Raw genomic sequence first — 15525 nt, forward strand, 5'->3', positions numbered from 1 at the left:
CCACTAGTCTTCATTTGATATTTCCAGATTTGATAAGCAACTGAGCTCTTTGCATGGCAATAGTCCACACCCTGTCCTAAGTAGGGCTAAGGAAACAAAAACCACACACTCTACCAACCACTAATGAACAGCACTGCTTTTACACATTGCACCAAGGCTGTTCCAGACTCAACTGTTGACTGGTAGAAAGCACATTTAGAAAATACACTGTTGGAAACCTTGCCATCAGAAAATTCAGTTATGTGCATTGTTACTGCAACAGTGGTGAAGTACCAAAGGAAAAGGCAGGAGCCTGGAACTCCTCTGCTTCCATATAACCTCTGACAGGAGTAAAATGGGGGTGCTCATGATGCACTTGGGATACCAGTGCACAACAAAAGAAGCACAAAAGAGAAGTCTGGGAATCTTTGCTGAAACCAGGAGCTGTTTCCCCTTCTCCCCAGTGTCCTTCTCCAAATGCAAGTAGAAAGGGTTTAGCATCCCACACCCAAACGTCCTTGCCTGAGACTGACATAGGAGTCACAAGGAAAAGACAAGGTCAGTAGTTTCCACCATGTAACACATGAAAAACCGCTTCAGCCACCCCATCTCTACGACGGTTTTCTAGTGTGGAATTAATTGTTGCTGTCAGGTTTCTGTATAGCTCGACAGCAGTGGAGAGCTGCCTTGCAATGGCCCCATGCTTGGATGTCTGCCGCCCCAGCCAGCCTCGCTGTCTGGTCCAGATGCGGGGCTGCCGGAGAAAACCCCTTTCAAAGCGAGTTCCAGCCACTTCTGATCTTTAAGCCAGATGACATTTTACAGCCTATCTGAGGAGGGAAGAGGCACTCAGGTTTTAGAGTACTGTATGTCATGACTGACACGACAGGCACTGAGGAACAAGCGGGTAAGGAGATGCGGGCTCCTGGGCCCCGCAGCGGCTGGGGAAGGTGAACTTGTTGAGAGGAAAAGTCCAGTTCCCTCTTGGCCGCAACGTGCCCACCGCTGGGAACCGAGAGAGGCCTCGTCCCGTAGCAAGCCACCTGCCCCTACTGCACGGCGCTGGCAGGCCCGGAGAAGTCGTGGGTGACACACCCGCGCCCAGCTGCAGTCCCAGAAACCTCCTCCGGAGCGCGGCCCTCAAACCGGAGCAGGGGAGGCTCTGCCAAACGCCGTCGCTCTGCTTCAGAGTGAACAGCATCGACACGGCAGAAAGATGAAAGGAACAGCCTGTTTTTCCCGAGGCACTGTGCCCCGTTCCCCGCTGCCGCCTACCGAGTACATGGGCGCCCCTCGCCGCGCCCGCCCGGGAGCCGCCGTTGGCGCCCCCGCCGCTGCCGCCATGGTCCTGCGAGCTCCGCCGCGCCGCCCTGCTCCCCGTTCGTTCGCCCTACCCCGTCGCGGCAGCCTCACGACAACGGCACCCTCCCGCGGCGTCCATGCCCGCGCACCGCTCTGGTTCGGCCGCCTGGTGCGCTGCAGCAGGAGCGAGAGAGGGTGGGGGGACTGCGCGATGGGCGGCGCCATCTTGAGAGCGACGGGAGCCGTTCTGGATCAAACGTCCTTCCGCTCGCCGTCCCGCGGCAACCATGGGGTCGCGGGAGCCGTGCCGTCGGCTGGAGGCGGTGCTCGGTGCCCTGTACGACCTGGGTGGGTGAGCAGAGCCGAGTAGCGAACTGCCGGTGGGGCAGGGTGAGGCTGTACTGGCTCAGGCGCTGTGCCGATGCCTGTGGCACCGTGGCCTTCCCGGGGGCATGGCGAAGTGAGGGGGCTGGGCATGTTCGCTCTGAAGCGGAGTGACGGCGGCCGCTTGCGGCTGACTCGGGGCATGTGTTCTGGCACTCAGGTGAGGAGTCCGGTGTCCGGGATGGTGCGAAGGACGGGGAGGTGAGCACAGGGGCAGCTACGGCAGAGGAGAAGAGCCGAGGGCCGCCGCCGGCTGCGGGCAGTGGCGGCGGGGCGGCGTGCGGGCGGCGCGGGGCCCGAGACTTCTTCGGAGAGCTGCGGGCCGAGCTGAGCGCTGCCCCTGCCCCTACCCCGCTGCCCTCAGCCGCGCCGCTGGCCGTGGAGGTCGTCGTGTTCCGAGGGAGGAAGAGGAAAGGGCGGCCTAACCCCTCGGCTGCACCCACCGAGGGTGCCAAGGTAGGGCTGGGCGGTGGGTAGGCGAGTGAGCCCCTAGCCTGTTCTCTCCTGCAGCTGTCTCCTAGCAGGGCCCTTTTTGTAATGGGGTGAAATGAGGTGGTGAATATCTTGCTGGTTCATCAAAAGCGAAACTGGAGACCTGACAGTGAGCAAATACTGGACTGGGATGTGCTTATCTCGTGTCAGTTAAAACCAAGCAAAGCTGTTTTCATCTTTGGTTTGTTGTTTTGGGTTTCTTCTTTTCTATCTCTCTATTCTGCCACCATAAATTGTGAGATGTCTTTCATAATCCCCTCTCCCACGTGTGGTTCCTTCCCTCTTACTAATACGGCTGCCTGGAAATCTGGGATCATTTGACAGTCAGCTTGATAACATCCAGCACTGCTGATTGCCAACAGGCTTACTGGAGGTGCAGGATGAAGCAGGGCTGGAGGCAGAATTTGAAGATTTAGCCCCCCTATCCACCCCCCATTTCAGAAGATCTATGGATGCATACCATGTATTTGAAACAGAGGTATCCCAGCAGAATAAATTGATCTGTAGATAGGACTGGTGATATGGCAAGAAGTGAGGGGAAAAGGAAGCAAAGCCTCTTGACCACTTCTGTGCCTAAACATTTTGTGTGCCGCTCTTGTCGACAAATGTGGATGTGACTACATCAGTAGACAAGGGAAGAGCAATGGATGTCATGTATTTGGACATTTTCAAGGCCTTTGACATGGTACCCCATAACAACCTACTCTCTTAAGTTGGAGACATACAGACTTGATGGGTGGACTTTTCAGTGGGTAAGGAATTGGCTGGGTGGTCACATCCAGAGGGTAGTGCTCAATGGCTTGATACCTAGATGGAGACTTCTCAGGGAGGTCTGGGACCAGTACTGTTTAGTGTCTTCATCAGTGACCTAGACAGTTGGATCATGTGCATTTTCATCAGATTTGCAGATGACACCAACCTGAGTAGTGTGCTTGTTATACCAGAGGGGTGAGATGTCATCCAGAGAGTCCTGGAAATGCTGGAGGAGTGGACCCAGGTGACTCTAATGATGTTCAACAAGGCCAAGGTCCTGCACTTAGGTCAGAACAGTCCTCATTATCAGTACAGGCTGGGGGATGATGTATTAGAGAACAGCCCCGAGGAAAAGGACTTGGGGGTACTGGTGGATGGGAAGCTGGACATGAGCCAACAATCAGAATCATAGAATGGTTTGGATTGGAAGGGACCTCCAAAAGTTGTCTAATCCAGTCGCCTCCCTCAACTAGATCAGGTTGCCCAGAGTCCTGTACACCTCACCTTGAGTATCTCCAGGAATGGGGCCACAACCAGCTCTCTGGGCAACCTGTTGCGTGATCTTCCCAGGCACAGAGGTGAGGCTGACAGGTCAGCAGTTCCCAGGGTCTTCCTTTCTACCCTTTTAAAAAATGGGTGTAGTGTTTCCTTTCTTCCAGTCTCCAGGGACTTCACCTGACTGCCAGAACATTTCAGATATCAGGCATGGAGTGGCTTGGCAATAATATCAGCTATTTCCCTCAGGACTCTGGGATGCATTTCATCAGGTCAAATGGACTTGTATACCTTCAGGTTCCTCAGATGGTCATGCACTCTGTCTTCACTTACAGTGGGAGGGATTTTGTCTCCCTGGTCTCCATCTTGTGGACCATCAACGTGAGAGCCATGAGGAGAGGGGTTGCCAGTGAAGACTGAGGCAAGAATCTCAGCCTTCTCCTTGTCTCTTGATACAAGTTCCCCACTGTTGCTCATCTGGGGAAGTTACACTTTCTTTGACCTCATTTTTCTGGTTAATATATCTGTAGAAGCCTTTCTTGTTTTTCTTTACATCCCTTGCCAAGTTCAGTTCCAGTTGTGCCTTGGCCCTCCGGACCTTGTCCCTACACAACTGGGCAACATCCCTCTACTCTTCCCTGGATGCCTGTTCCTTCTTCCATTTCCTGTGTAATCTCAACTTGCCCTTTTGTTTGACCAGCAGGTCACAGCTCAGCCATGGTGGTGTCTTGCCCTCGCCAGATTTCTTACATGTGGGGATTGAGATCTCTTGTGCTCTATAGAAAGCATCCTTGAAGATATGCCAGCTCCATTCCACTCCCTTGTCCCTGAGAGCCGTTTCCCACAGTGTCCTATTTACTAAGTCCTTGAAGAGCTGGAGCTTTGCTTTCCTAAAATTTAGAGTCCTAACTGTGCTTTTCATGGGCTTCATACCCCTTAGGACAGTGAACTGCACTAGTGCATGATCACTGCAGCCCATGATGCCTTTGACTTTGACATCCCTGATGACTTCACTTGCACTTGTGACCAACAGGTCCAATTACACATCCCCTCATGTAAGGCTGTTAATTTCTTGTTTTAAGAAGTTGTCATCTAGACACTCTGGGAGCCTCCTGGATTGCCTACAGCTAGCCATACTGCTCTTCAAACAGATATCAGGGTGGTTAAAATCCCCCAGCAGGATGAGAGCCTGTGATTGTGATGCCTCCTCCAGTTGGAGTAAGAAGGCTTCATCAATAGGCTCCACTTGTTCAGGTGGCCTGTAGTAGACTCCTGCCACAAACCTCCCTTTGTTGTCCCAATCCCTAATTCCTACCCTCAAGCTTTTGACCTGCTTATGGCTATTCTTTAGTGACAACTCTTCATGTTCTATCCACTTCTTTACATAGAGGGCAACACCTCCATCCTTTCTTCCTCTCCTGTCCCTTCTGAACAGCTTGTAGATATCCATAGCCACGCTCCAGTCATAGGATTCATCCCACCAAGTTTCCATAATTGCCACTATGTCGTAGCTTTCCTGTAGCAGGGTAGCTTCCAGCTCCTCCTGTTTGTTGCCCATGCTGCATGCATTGGTGTAGAGGCACTTCAGCTGGGCTGCTGGCCATGTCACCTTCTTAGAGGAACACCCCACTGTTCCCCCAAGGTGTTTCATGGGAGCTACCCTCCTGTACATCCAGGTAGTAAAGCTAGAAAAAGATACTGCTGGAAAGCTGTATGCTCTTCCCTGCAACTTGTCTTACACTTCACTGATTTCCGAAAATTTATCAGCATTTAAACTGCTATTGCCTGTTATATTAATTCAAAATGCTTTGTTTTGTTTATAGACCAAAATAGTGGATGAAGGAAAAAATGCAAATGAACAAGAATTTAACTTTGAAAAAGTAAGTCAGCAGGACCTATCCAATCTCATATTTTAGTGTGCAGGTATGTGTGTTTGTGTCCTTGGGAAAGCTACTGTGGGATTGATGGGAAATACTTCCAGAAAAAGTCATTTCTGGTAAGTGAGGATTTCCTAATAGGTAATGTTGGTTGCTTGCTGTGAAAAGAGAGGAGCATGCTGGTTGTTGTCAACTGCTTTGTGTGAAGAGAGGCGTGTTACAAGTCTGTGGTCTTTCTGATCTTCCAATGAGAATTTGAAGAGGATCTACCTCAACGTGAAGAAAAATGTTACTGTAAAGGTCACAGAGCACTGGAACAGGCTCCTGTGATCCTTTGATCAATATATTTCAGCTGTGTAAAGCTATGTAAATACCCATAATGTTTAGCATAGCTTTTTCAGGCCCATGGTGTTAATCTTGGATTTCTGATCTCATGTGGGAGGGATAAAAAGGTGTACTGGCATCTGGTTTTGAAACAGCAGGTGACTTTTTTCCATTTATCCTTTTCTTTTTCTTTTCTTATCTGCTCTTACAAGAGCATAACTAGCCTAGGCCACCCTAGATACTGGTTTGTTTACACATCTGTGCAGGTGGTTTTATATGCCTGATCTCTGCTCAGGGACCTGCCGTGACCCAGTGAAATCTCTCAGTGGAGGTTCTGTGTGGTGCTCTGCACCGCTGAGATTTTACCACTGACTTTAAAGAGATTATGACTTCACCACTGGTTTTGCCAGAGTGCTGCATAGCATCAGCTATGTCTGTGTGTGTGCTCCAACCACTCTGCCTCTGCCCGTCTTTGTTTCTCACTCCTTAAGTGTTCTGCTGAGTGCTGTGGGTGCAGCACAGCATGGTTCACTTTTGTATGGATGAGATCCAATCCATGCATTGGTTTATGTGAAATAAAAAGAACTGAGAATTGTCTAACTGTCCAGAGATTAGATGGACAGTAGTTAACTGCTCTGCAGCATAGCTCCAAACTCACTTTTATTTTATAGCTCCCTGATTTAGGGTATCAGCCAGCATTTGCTGTAGTCAAGCATTATTTTACAACACGGTGGACAAATTACAAACTGCTGGCAATTTTCTTTAACGTTCTAGGCTCGTTTGGAAGTACACAAGTTTGGAATCACTGGCTACAAGAAGCAGGAACAACGTATATGGGAACAGGAGCGTGCTATCATGCTGGGAGCCAAGGTAATTGTTACTTGATTTGTGCTAGCAGTCAACCAGCTGTTGCAGTGCAGGAAAATAGTACAATCCAGGGGGGGTGGGGGGGTGGTGTTTCAGTGCTTCTCTTTTAAAATGCAAAAGCTCCTACCCTGACTTTTCTACTGCTTCATTCTTACTGTTACATTTTTTTATTTGGGTTGTATCTGTTTTCTATAGAAGACATTTGGAGAATTGGTCCAACTATGTTATCAGAGATGTTGTATGGATGAAATACCACTGATTTGGGTGGAAAACATTTACTACTAATTTTTAATCAGGCCATTCAGAATTAAATTGTTGGAAGGGCTTGTTTTCAAAAGCTTCACTCTGTGAGTTAAAGATGGAGGAAAGTTTCCAGTTTTATTTATCATCAGTAGTGTAAAAGAAAGAATTAATTTTGTAGATCCTTTTGGAGGGGTGGGGAGAGATATGCATTCTCTTTCTAGCTCTGTGTGTATGTGGAAGCCTTGTAGGACTAATGCAGAGCATAAGCATCTCTCTCTAGTGGCTTCACCGAGAAAGATACAGTTTCTCTGTCTACCTTACATCCCTTAAGTCCCTTCCTCTCACCCCAAAGAAAATGAACCATTTCTAGTGCTTCCATACCACCACTTGAAAAATATGGTCCATGCAAGTGTGTAAATATGTTTTTGCACCAAATTGAAGATTTCATCAGTGGTATTCCTCCCAATTTTTATTGCAGCCCCCTAAAAAGGAACATGTGAACTACAAGACTTACCAAGAGAAAATGAAAGAGAAAAAAACAGTGAAGGATGATGATGAAAGAAAGGTTTGTGTGCAATTTTCTTTATAAAAATGCCGCAAGAAAGAGCTAGCCCAAGAGCCTGACAGATAATGCCTCAGGCACAGGAGTGTCCAAGCTTGACACCCTCTGCTCCTAGTGGAGTGAACTCTTAGCTCCCAGGACTAATCACATCTGTAAAAGCTGGTTGTGTGTAGTACAAAGGGCACAGAGTTAGGCTTGTGTTGTGGTGGGTTTCACTGCCTTATCCTTTGAGGCTGATAGACTGATGATACAAAATGAGCAGGTTGGGTTTTTTCTTGCCTATGAAGAGATTAAAAAATGACCAGTTGAAGTTTCATGTTGTCTAACCCCAGAGAGATGGATCATCAGGTAGTTTTATATCAGCACAATTCCATCTAGGATCTTGCTCATTATTAAAAGCAAGGGTGAGGTTTCTGTTGCATCCATTCATCTGGCTCCAAGCCTCCCTATAGAGTCAGCTTATGTAGGTGGGAGCAGGCTGTGGGGCAAGTAATTGCTCCGTCAGCCTGTTTCCTGCCGCCCTCTTTCCCAGGAGACCTACTCCTCCTCTGTCATGTGGCTCAAAGTGCATCCAGTGCATGACCAGACAGGAACAAACTGTTATTTGATAAGTATGCTCAGTGAGGTGACCAGGCACACCTGTCAGGTAGCAAGTCCATTTTTTAACCCAGGGATCTGTCGCACGCCCAAGAAGCAAGCCTCTCTACTCATGTGGCTGGATTTGTGCCGCCTCGCATGGCAGGTGTGGCATGTTGGTCATGAGAGGGCCCTACTTTCCATAAGGTGACAGGAAGAGCTCTGGGCATTCCTAGCAATGCCTCTGTAACATGTTGCTTCACTTGGCCCATCAGAAGATCTCCCAACCTGCTTTATATGCTTGCTCCCCCATGAAGCAAGCTGTTTTGTGTGCAGGTGGTTATTTAGCCAAGATGCTGTGTTCCTTTTCCATTAAAATGTGTATCTTTAAAAACAGGAGCATAAAGGTGATTCTCTTAAGAAGAAGAAGAAGAAAGAACAGAAGGAGAGGTGAGATGCTTTTAACATGGTTGAAATTAATTGGCTTTTGCACAGCCTTCCCAGTGTATTTCCCCTGTGTAACTGCATTCTTATACCAAAAGTCATGCAGATCACAGTCGAAGAAATTTCTTCAACTGCAGAAGAACTCAGTCACAAAATGATGATGTTGCTCTGTGTCTAGCAGTTTCAGAAGCTTTAGGTACACTCCTTAACTGAAAATATGTTTAGTTCTGCCCCGATATGTCTAAGACAGCAGCTGGAGGTGAGATGGATGGAAATCCCTGTGTGCAGACCCAGGATATAAATGCCTAATACCTAGCAGTGATTGCATAACTAGGTGATGTTTTTCATTCTTCACCACACTGAGAGTTTCCATGTGTTTCTGCTATTTCTCTTATTTTTTTATTTATTGTGTTTTACCTCTTCCTATTTCAGGAAATTCAAAAGGAAGAAATCGGTGCCTAGCATTTGGCCTGCAGGACAAGTTGGCAAATTCAGAGATGGAACCTTGATTCTACAAAGCAATGACATAAAGAAAATTAAATCATCTAAAGTTATCAAATGAACTTGTGATACAGTGAAACGGACAATATATGTAAGATAGAATTTATGTTGCTACCAACACAGCCTTATGGAGTCTCCTTCCTTCCCACCATATTCTATTTTTTTTTAACATTATTTGTTGTTGCAGGAATTTCTGTATTCCATTCTGTCTTGGGAAGAATATAAGAATTTAACATTTTATAAATAAAATTAGACTTTTATTAAGAGTGTTACACAGATATTTTGTTTTATTAGGCAATACATGCTAAAAACCAAAACCAGATAGAATCAGCTTATAAGTCACATGGACTAAAAGATAGAGCTCTCTGCTTTTATCTGGAAAGAACATGAAAAAAGCAATACCTTATTTGCTCTGAATCAGAAACACATAGAATAGAATAGACTTAACCAGGTTGGAAAAGACCTTTGAGATCATCGAGTCCAACCTATCATCCAACACTATCTAATCAACTAAACCATGGCACCAAGCGCCCCATCCGGTCTCTTCCTAAACACCTCCAGTGATGGTGACTCCACCACCTCCCTGGGCAGCACATTCCAATGGCAAATCACTCTTTCTGTGAAGAACAACTTCCTAACATCCAGCCTAAACCTCCCCTGGTGCATCTTGAGACTGCGTCGTCTTGTTCTGGTGCTGGTTGCCTGGGAGAAGAGACCAACCCCCCCTGTCTACAACCTCCCTTCAGGTAGTTGTAGGGAGCAATAAGGTCTCCCCTGAGCCTCCTCTTTTCCAGGCTAAGCAACCCCAGTTCCCTCAGCCTTTTCTTGTAGGGCTTGTGCTCCAAACCCCTGCTATGAATTGACAGTTTTCCTGTCCAGCAAAACTTCTTAAGGTTCCAGAATTACCTGCTTTAGAAGGAAAATTGGATTTTTCTGAAGTTTTGTCTCAGGTAAGAGTTACAGACTCAACTTGTGTATCTCAAGAGAGATCTCCAAATAAGCACTGTTTCAAATGATGGTGTGGTGTCTTGGTTTGTTTCTAAAAACAAAGTCATTTAAGGCTGAGCCAAATGAGATATAGAAAGTTTTCTATGAAATCTTTGTCAAAACTGAACTTCTAGCGCTGCTTGGATTTCAGCAGTTTGATGTTTCTGTACCAACAGTTTTGTCCTCTGAGGCTAAATACATTTTTTGGTTGTTTTTAAGATGGTTTCCATTTTAACTGGCAGTGGTTAGTAACCTTCAAAAACAGCCTGTGTTCTACCTCATGCTGAAGAAACTTGAAGCAAAAATCAGGTTAACTGTTAAATGATGGGGAAAGAAGTTTATGCTGTGTTGCTTATATTTAAGGTTATCTGTAGCTCATTTGAACAGCTCTGGCAGTGAATGTGAAGCAGGTGTGTATTAACAGGAAAACAGCCCTTACTGGAGAAACGCTTTACAGGTGTACCAGTGAAATTTAGCATACAGGCTGAGGAAATGAAGCACACTTCCTGCCTGCCACCTGGGATCCTGAGTAAGGTGATCTCTAACCTGACCAAACATCAAGGTCTGTGTCAATTTACAGTTTGCAACAAGAACATTAGCACAGCTCTCTCCTGTGACAACAGCATCGGAGGCTGCCTGCTTCACAGAACAGAGAAATATTCTGGAGCTGGGAGAGCCACCCCACAGAGAGAGATGCTTTCCCCCCACACTCCTTCCACCTTAATTTTGGGTCTTGGAGAAGTGTCCTGCCAGCACATAGGACTAAGGGAAGGGGTAGGGTCTGGAGGGAAAGAGCTGAGTGAAAACCAGAAGGGAGTTTTTTCTGGAGCCATCCGGGAGGCGGAAGGGTGTGCAGAGTTGGATTGCTAAATACTGTGATCACATTTCATAATTGCATAATTTAATTCTCCTGATTCAGTATTGGTTGCAGATTCAAACCAGAATTAATAATCCTACCTCGTTACAAACTTGCAGAAATGTCAAGTAGTGATGGTGTGTGAAGGTGTGGTCACTAAGCAGAATTGAATACAGAGCATCAAGACTTGTTGGGACAACAGATGGGCTTTGGATGTTGTGGGCTAACTTTTGTGTTTTAATTCCTGATTACTTCTTGAGATCAGTTTTCCAGTGCTCACTTCTGAAAAAAAAAAAGTTTGGTTCAGCTACTTTGGGAATAATGTCCTATGGGAGTACCATGTCCTCACTCAGCTTGAGTAGTTCAAAGGGTTCACTTTCCCCTTCCACAGCTTCTAAAAGCTATCTGGGAGTGAAACTTGGTCAGAATGCAGTGTCTGACTTTTGCAGTCCTGGTCTCACACTTTAAGTGCTCTTAAAGAAGAGTTAAAAAAAAAAAAATCAGTTCTTACAAACTTGTGAACCAAAACGCTAAGCTGACAGTGGAACATGAAAGCTTGAGGGAAAAGATGCCAAAGGCTTATCCAGAAACTTAGATTTTCCTCATTCATTTAACATTGGTGTGTAAGCATTATGAAAGGTTTCTATTACATAGTAATAGGTTGCACCTTTATATCAAATCCCCAACATGACACAAGCTGGCCATGCTAAATCCTTGTAGGATGCTGTTTTCAGGTCAGCATGGTACCTTCAGTCCTGCTTTGTTACTAGATTCATTAACAAAAATGGGAACGTCAACATTTGGCAAACAACTGTGGAGAACCTATTATGCACCTAATGGACTATTGTGTGTTATTAATGAGTGGAGTATCTTAAGTGTACATTCAGGTAGCAAGCTGTGTTGCTTTTGGAGCATATACTAATACAGAAAGTCAGTGTTGACTGAAGAACTGATTATGGGCAAGGGAGAGTGAGGACCATCTTATTTTGCCCTCTATGTGCAATTGAGTAGAGGAATGAGGGATAAAGGAAGAATGCAAGGAGTTCTCATTATCTGCTCTCTTTCGCATGTCTTTTCCTGTGACAGCTTTATTCTCATTTCCCTATATGCTAAAACTAGTGATTATTATTTCCTCCCAGTCAAAGCCTTTGCTATGAACAACTTGGTGCCAAGCTGTTGTCTCTTGCAGGGATATAAAAAAAGCCCCTGCTGGATGGTGTCTCAACATTGCTGTCTGTACTTGCTCCTGGTTGTTTTGGCTCAGTTCCTGTTTCTTACCCAGGCTCTGCTGTTAGTGTGTCAGCCTGCTTTATTTTGCCTTTTATTTAAAGAGACAGTTATGAGGGTTGCATAACTTTGATGAGTGCCTTTTTACAGGGGCTGAGTGTGCTGCCTCTTAACTTTGCTCAGTCCCTCACAAGGTGTAGAGGTGCACAGCTCCAAGACATGGCATTTTAAAGCATGTCACAGAGTTTTGTCTTTACTGCTCTGACAGGCCCATCTGATTTTTATACTTGCCCAAAGTATAAAAACCCTACTGGTGTCACAGTTATTTCCAGGCTGTGTTTACTTCATTGTCAGAAATTCCTGGAGAGTGGGAAATCACCTAAAGTGCCAAAGATGGATTTGAGCTAAATAGCACATCCCCAGGTACTATAACCAACAGGAGCCAGAGCTAATGGAGTATTGCTGCGAGGTGTTTTGTGCTGCTGAACCCAGCACAGATGGTTGCTGTGAGGGAGGACTCTTGGCTTTCTCCAGTGTGACCGGTTTAGGCTGTGCCTTTAAGAAAGGGACAGTTGCTGGAACACTCTGGATGAATGTTTTGAAAACATTCACATATTCTAAACAAATTTCATTGGTAGATAGGTAAAATGCAACTTTAAGTTTTAGCTCAGTTTGAATCAGTGTCTCAGTCTGTCTGTCTTTTTCAGCCTGTCTATTTCAGTCTCTCTCCGAGCAACAGCTGTGCAGATGGGGTTAACCTTGAACTAACAGATAATAATTCTTGCATAGGCTTTGAGCTAACAGAATTTCCTCCTTAATAATTACCTTTTCTCTCTCTCTAACCCTTTTTGGGAAAAAAAAGGAGGTAGGGGGAGAGAGGGGGTACAGGGGGGGAGACCCTCCTGGCTGGAGGAGGGAGTTTTGTTCTGTATTAAGTTCTTTGCTGTGTATTTCTGTATATATTGTAAATACTGTATATTGTGTATACATCCATCTGCATTTCATCCTGCTTGTAAATATAGCTCTTATCCATTTTGCTTCTCCAACTGAGTTAGCCGTGGTTTCTTTGTGTAGGGGGGAGAACTGAACTTTCTCTTACCACCACATCCAGCTACAGGATTATTCCTGACTATAATAACCAAGCAGGTTAGAATAGAATAGAATAGAATAGAATAGAATAGACCAGACCAGGTTGGAAGAGACCTTCAAGAGTTAGGTGTGTGTCCTGTGTGAGTGCCTTGTCTGCATTATGACATAATGTTTTTAAAATAATGACTTATAGTAATAAATAGGGTACTGATGCTGAATTTGTTGGCAATGTTTTAAGAATTTATTTAGAAACTGTAAAACAGCATAAACTCATAGGTCAGGTTTTCCAAAAGGGTAATAATAAAATCATATAACTACACAAAGTTTTAGTGGGACCATACGACAAAAAGCAGTTTGTTTCCAAGTCAAAAAATACAAATGCTTGCTACAGGTACAAAATTACAAAAAGTTTGTATTTTCCTCTTGATCTGGTGATAGACACAGCAGAGATGTATATCTCACCAGCTCCAAACTCATAGAAGCTATGGGAAATGAAGACAAAGGAAAAAAAAAATGCCATGGTTAAGAAGAAAACACAGAAACGACTTTTCATCTTTCATTTAACCAGAAGTGAACACCACTAGCTTAGTCCTTTGCACATTTTTGGTTGCCAACATTTAAATTAGTGTACTTCATGCTTCATCTAACAATCAGAAATAACAGCAGGTTTACCTCATGCACTTATTGTTTAACATTCATCACATAATGTCTTCTCACTGTGCTACCTATAAAGGTTAGTGTTTTTATTGACAACATTTAAGGGAAGTGGAGGATGAAGAAATGCAATTGGGATCCAGGAATACTTCTACCTACTGCTTCACAGGAAAATGTTAGAAGTCCTCCAATTAGCATAAAAAAAAAATTTTGTAATTAATTCTGCATGGATCCATTTGCAATAACAAAAAGGTCACTTAACAGAAGGGGAAAATGCTGCCATGTTCCTCTGTCAGTAAAATGCACGTCAGTCTCCTGTATTGTGTGCAAAGAAGCAGGAGCCCTGCACCTCTTTTCTGTGGGGCTTGCACACAGTCTTCTGAGTATAAGAAGACCAAGCGCATCTCACTAGGGATTAACTTGTGCTTCAGGCTGCTGCTCCAGGCAGTGTGTGCAGCATTAGGTAGTGCTGGGCAGAGGAACTGCCCAGGAGCAATGTTGTCAGTAAAAACTAGAAGCAGCTCACTTGGAAAAAACCAAAACCAAAACCCAACCAAACAAAAAAGCCACACCAAACTTTCCATCCTTGTTTGGTAATTTTCGGTGACAACTGTCCTTTACGTTTGCAATGTGGTTGATTTGTTACCATAACCAATTGAAGGAAGTCAAACTGTAATCTCCCTTCCAAAGTTGATCTACCCAAGATGCTTTGTGTTTTCATGTTACCTTGCTCAGTTCAAAGTTGAATTCTTGACTTTGTATTTAAGCAGAATGTTACAAAGCTGCTAAGGCCCAAGTCAAACAACTGCATTTCAACATCTTTCTGTGAGCAAAGGATGTACTAGATGGTACTAGAGAGCTGCCGTTAGCAGGTTGTTGGTACTTTGCATCAATTCTCACGGGAACAGATAACCTGAACTGTGGTCCAAAAATGCACTACCTCTTGTGGGCAGCTGCAAACACACCGTTTTTCATATGGTGGTAGCGGCAAGTTAGCCTTGAACTCATCTCTCTCTTACCTTGTTTAAGATATATTATGGAAGAAAGGGGGGGGGGGGGGGAGGCATCTCATTTCTTCTTCCTCTAGAACAATGCAGAAACCTGAATATTGGGTGCTCTCTGCCAACTTTACTAGCTACACTTATGGAAAAAAACAAGGAAATAAACCCAAAAGGTTTACACAGCACCACGACAGAACTCTTATCACTGGCCAAGAACAAACTATGGCAATATGCTATCATGGCATTATTTACAACATGGTGGAACACTGTGCATATAATAAATTACATGGAATACTTTTCCTCTTAAGCTCTGATATATGCAAGATAATGCTTATTTATTTTGTTCAGTCCAACATATTTTCCTCTGTGTAGCTTGACTGAGTAGGCATGTATATGAGGTGACAATACTGTTTGCCTATTCTTCCATGATTTTATAAGCCAAATTTCTTTCCAAATTCATGATACAGCACAGTATGCTACTGTCCTCACTGACATTTATTTTATAGAACATGCCTTTCCACATCAGAAGTGGAAATTGTGGTGGAGCACTGCACACCTTGAGAAGTTTGACAGCACACTTCTCTGTGTTCCCTCTGAACTTCATAGGGAAATTTGCAGAGGAAAGAGCCAGGAAGAAGATTCACAAAACCTAAGGTTGGGCTTTGCAGGGCTGGATGAAAACCAAGTTCCTTGTTCTGCAGGACAGAAAGTTTACCCACTGTATTTTTAGCAGCTGTGCAGAAGTCAAGCTTTATTATGTGTATTAGAGGAGAGCTTGTTTGTTTGTGGGATTTTTTTTAAACATTAGGTCAGTTTACAGCTACCTTGTGTGGACTGTGTACCATAGCAGATGGGATTCATCCCAGTGCAAAAGGCTCTGCTCCCCTGCTTAAAAGGAACAGCCTGACCTCT

General features: G+C 44.9%; 3 protein-coding genes across 4 annotated transcripts in view; 1 reads left to right on the forward strand and 2 right to left on the reverse strand.

The window, feature by feature from the left end:
• GNPAT (glyceronephosphate O-acyltransferase) overlaps window positions 1-1523 on the reverse strand; it is a 24146-nt gene extending 22623 nt beyond the window's left edge. For both annotated transcript variants that reach the window (XM_068153786.1, XM_068153777.1), the window contains exon 1: window positions 1255-1523. In XM_068153786.1, the coding sequence (XP_068009887.1) occupies window positions 1255-1506 (252 nt within the window). In that variant the 5' untranslated portion in view covers window positions 1507-1523. The remainder of the gene's footprint in view (window positions 1-1254) is intronic.
• Window positions 1512-9071, forward strand: CUNH1orf131 (chromosome unknown C1orf131 homolog). Its single transcript, XM_068153841.1, has 7 exons — window positions 1512-1629; window positions 1826-2121; window positions 5229-5285; window positions 6381-6476; window positions 7195-7281; window positions 8252-8304; window positions 8731-9071. The coding sequence occupies exons 1-7, from the start codon at window positions 1569-1571 to the stop codon at window positions 8858-8860; spliced, it is 780 nt and encodes a 259-aa protein (XP_068009942.1). The 5' UTR covers window positions 1512-1568; the 3' UTR covers window positions 8861-9071.
• Window positions 9072-13185: 4114 nt separating this feature from the next.
• TRIM67 (tripartite motif containing 67) overlaps window positions 13186-15525 on the reverse strand; it is a 38187-nt gene continuing 35847 nt past the window's right edge. The window contains exon 11 of the mRNA XM_068153874.1: window positions 13186-13440. The gene's annotated coding sequence lies outside the window, so the exon portion shown is untranslated. The remainder of the gene's footprint in view (window positions 13441-15525) is intronic.

The sequence above is a fragment of the Melanerpes formicivorus genome, unplaced genomic scaffold (genome assembly GCF_026170545.1).
Source record: "Melanerpes formicivorus ecotype bairdi unplaced genomic scaffold, bMelFor1.0.p_v2 SCAF_2, whole genome shotgun sequence".
Taxonomy (NCBI): Eukaryota; Metazoa; Chordata; class Aves; order Piciformes; family Picidae; genus Melanerpes; species Melanerpes formicivorus.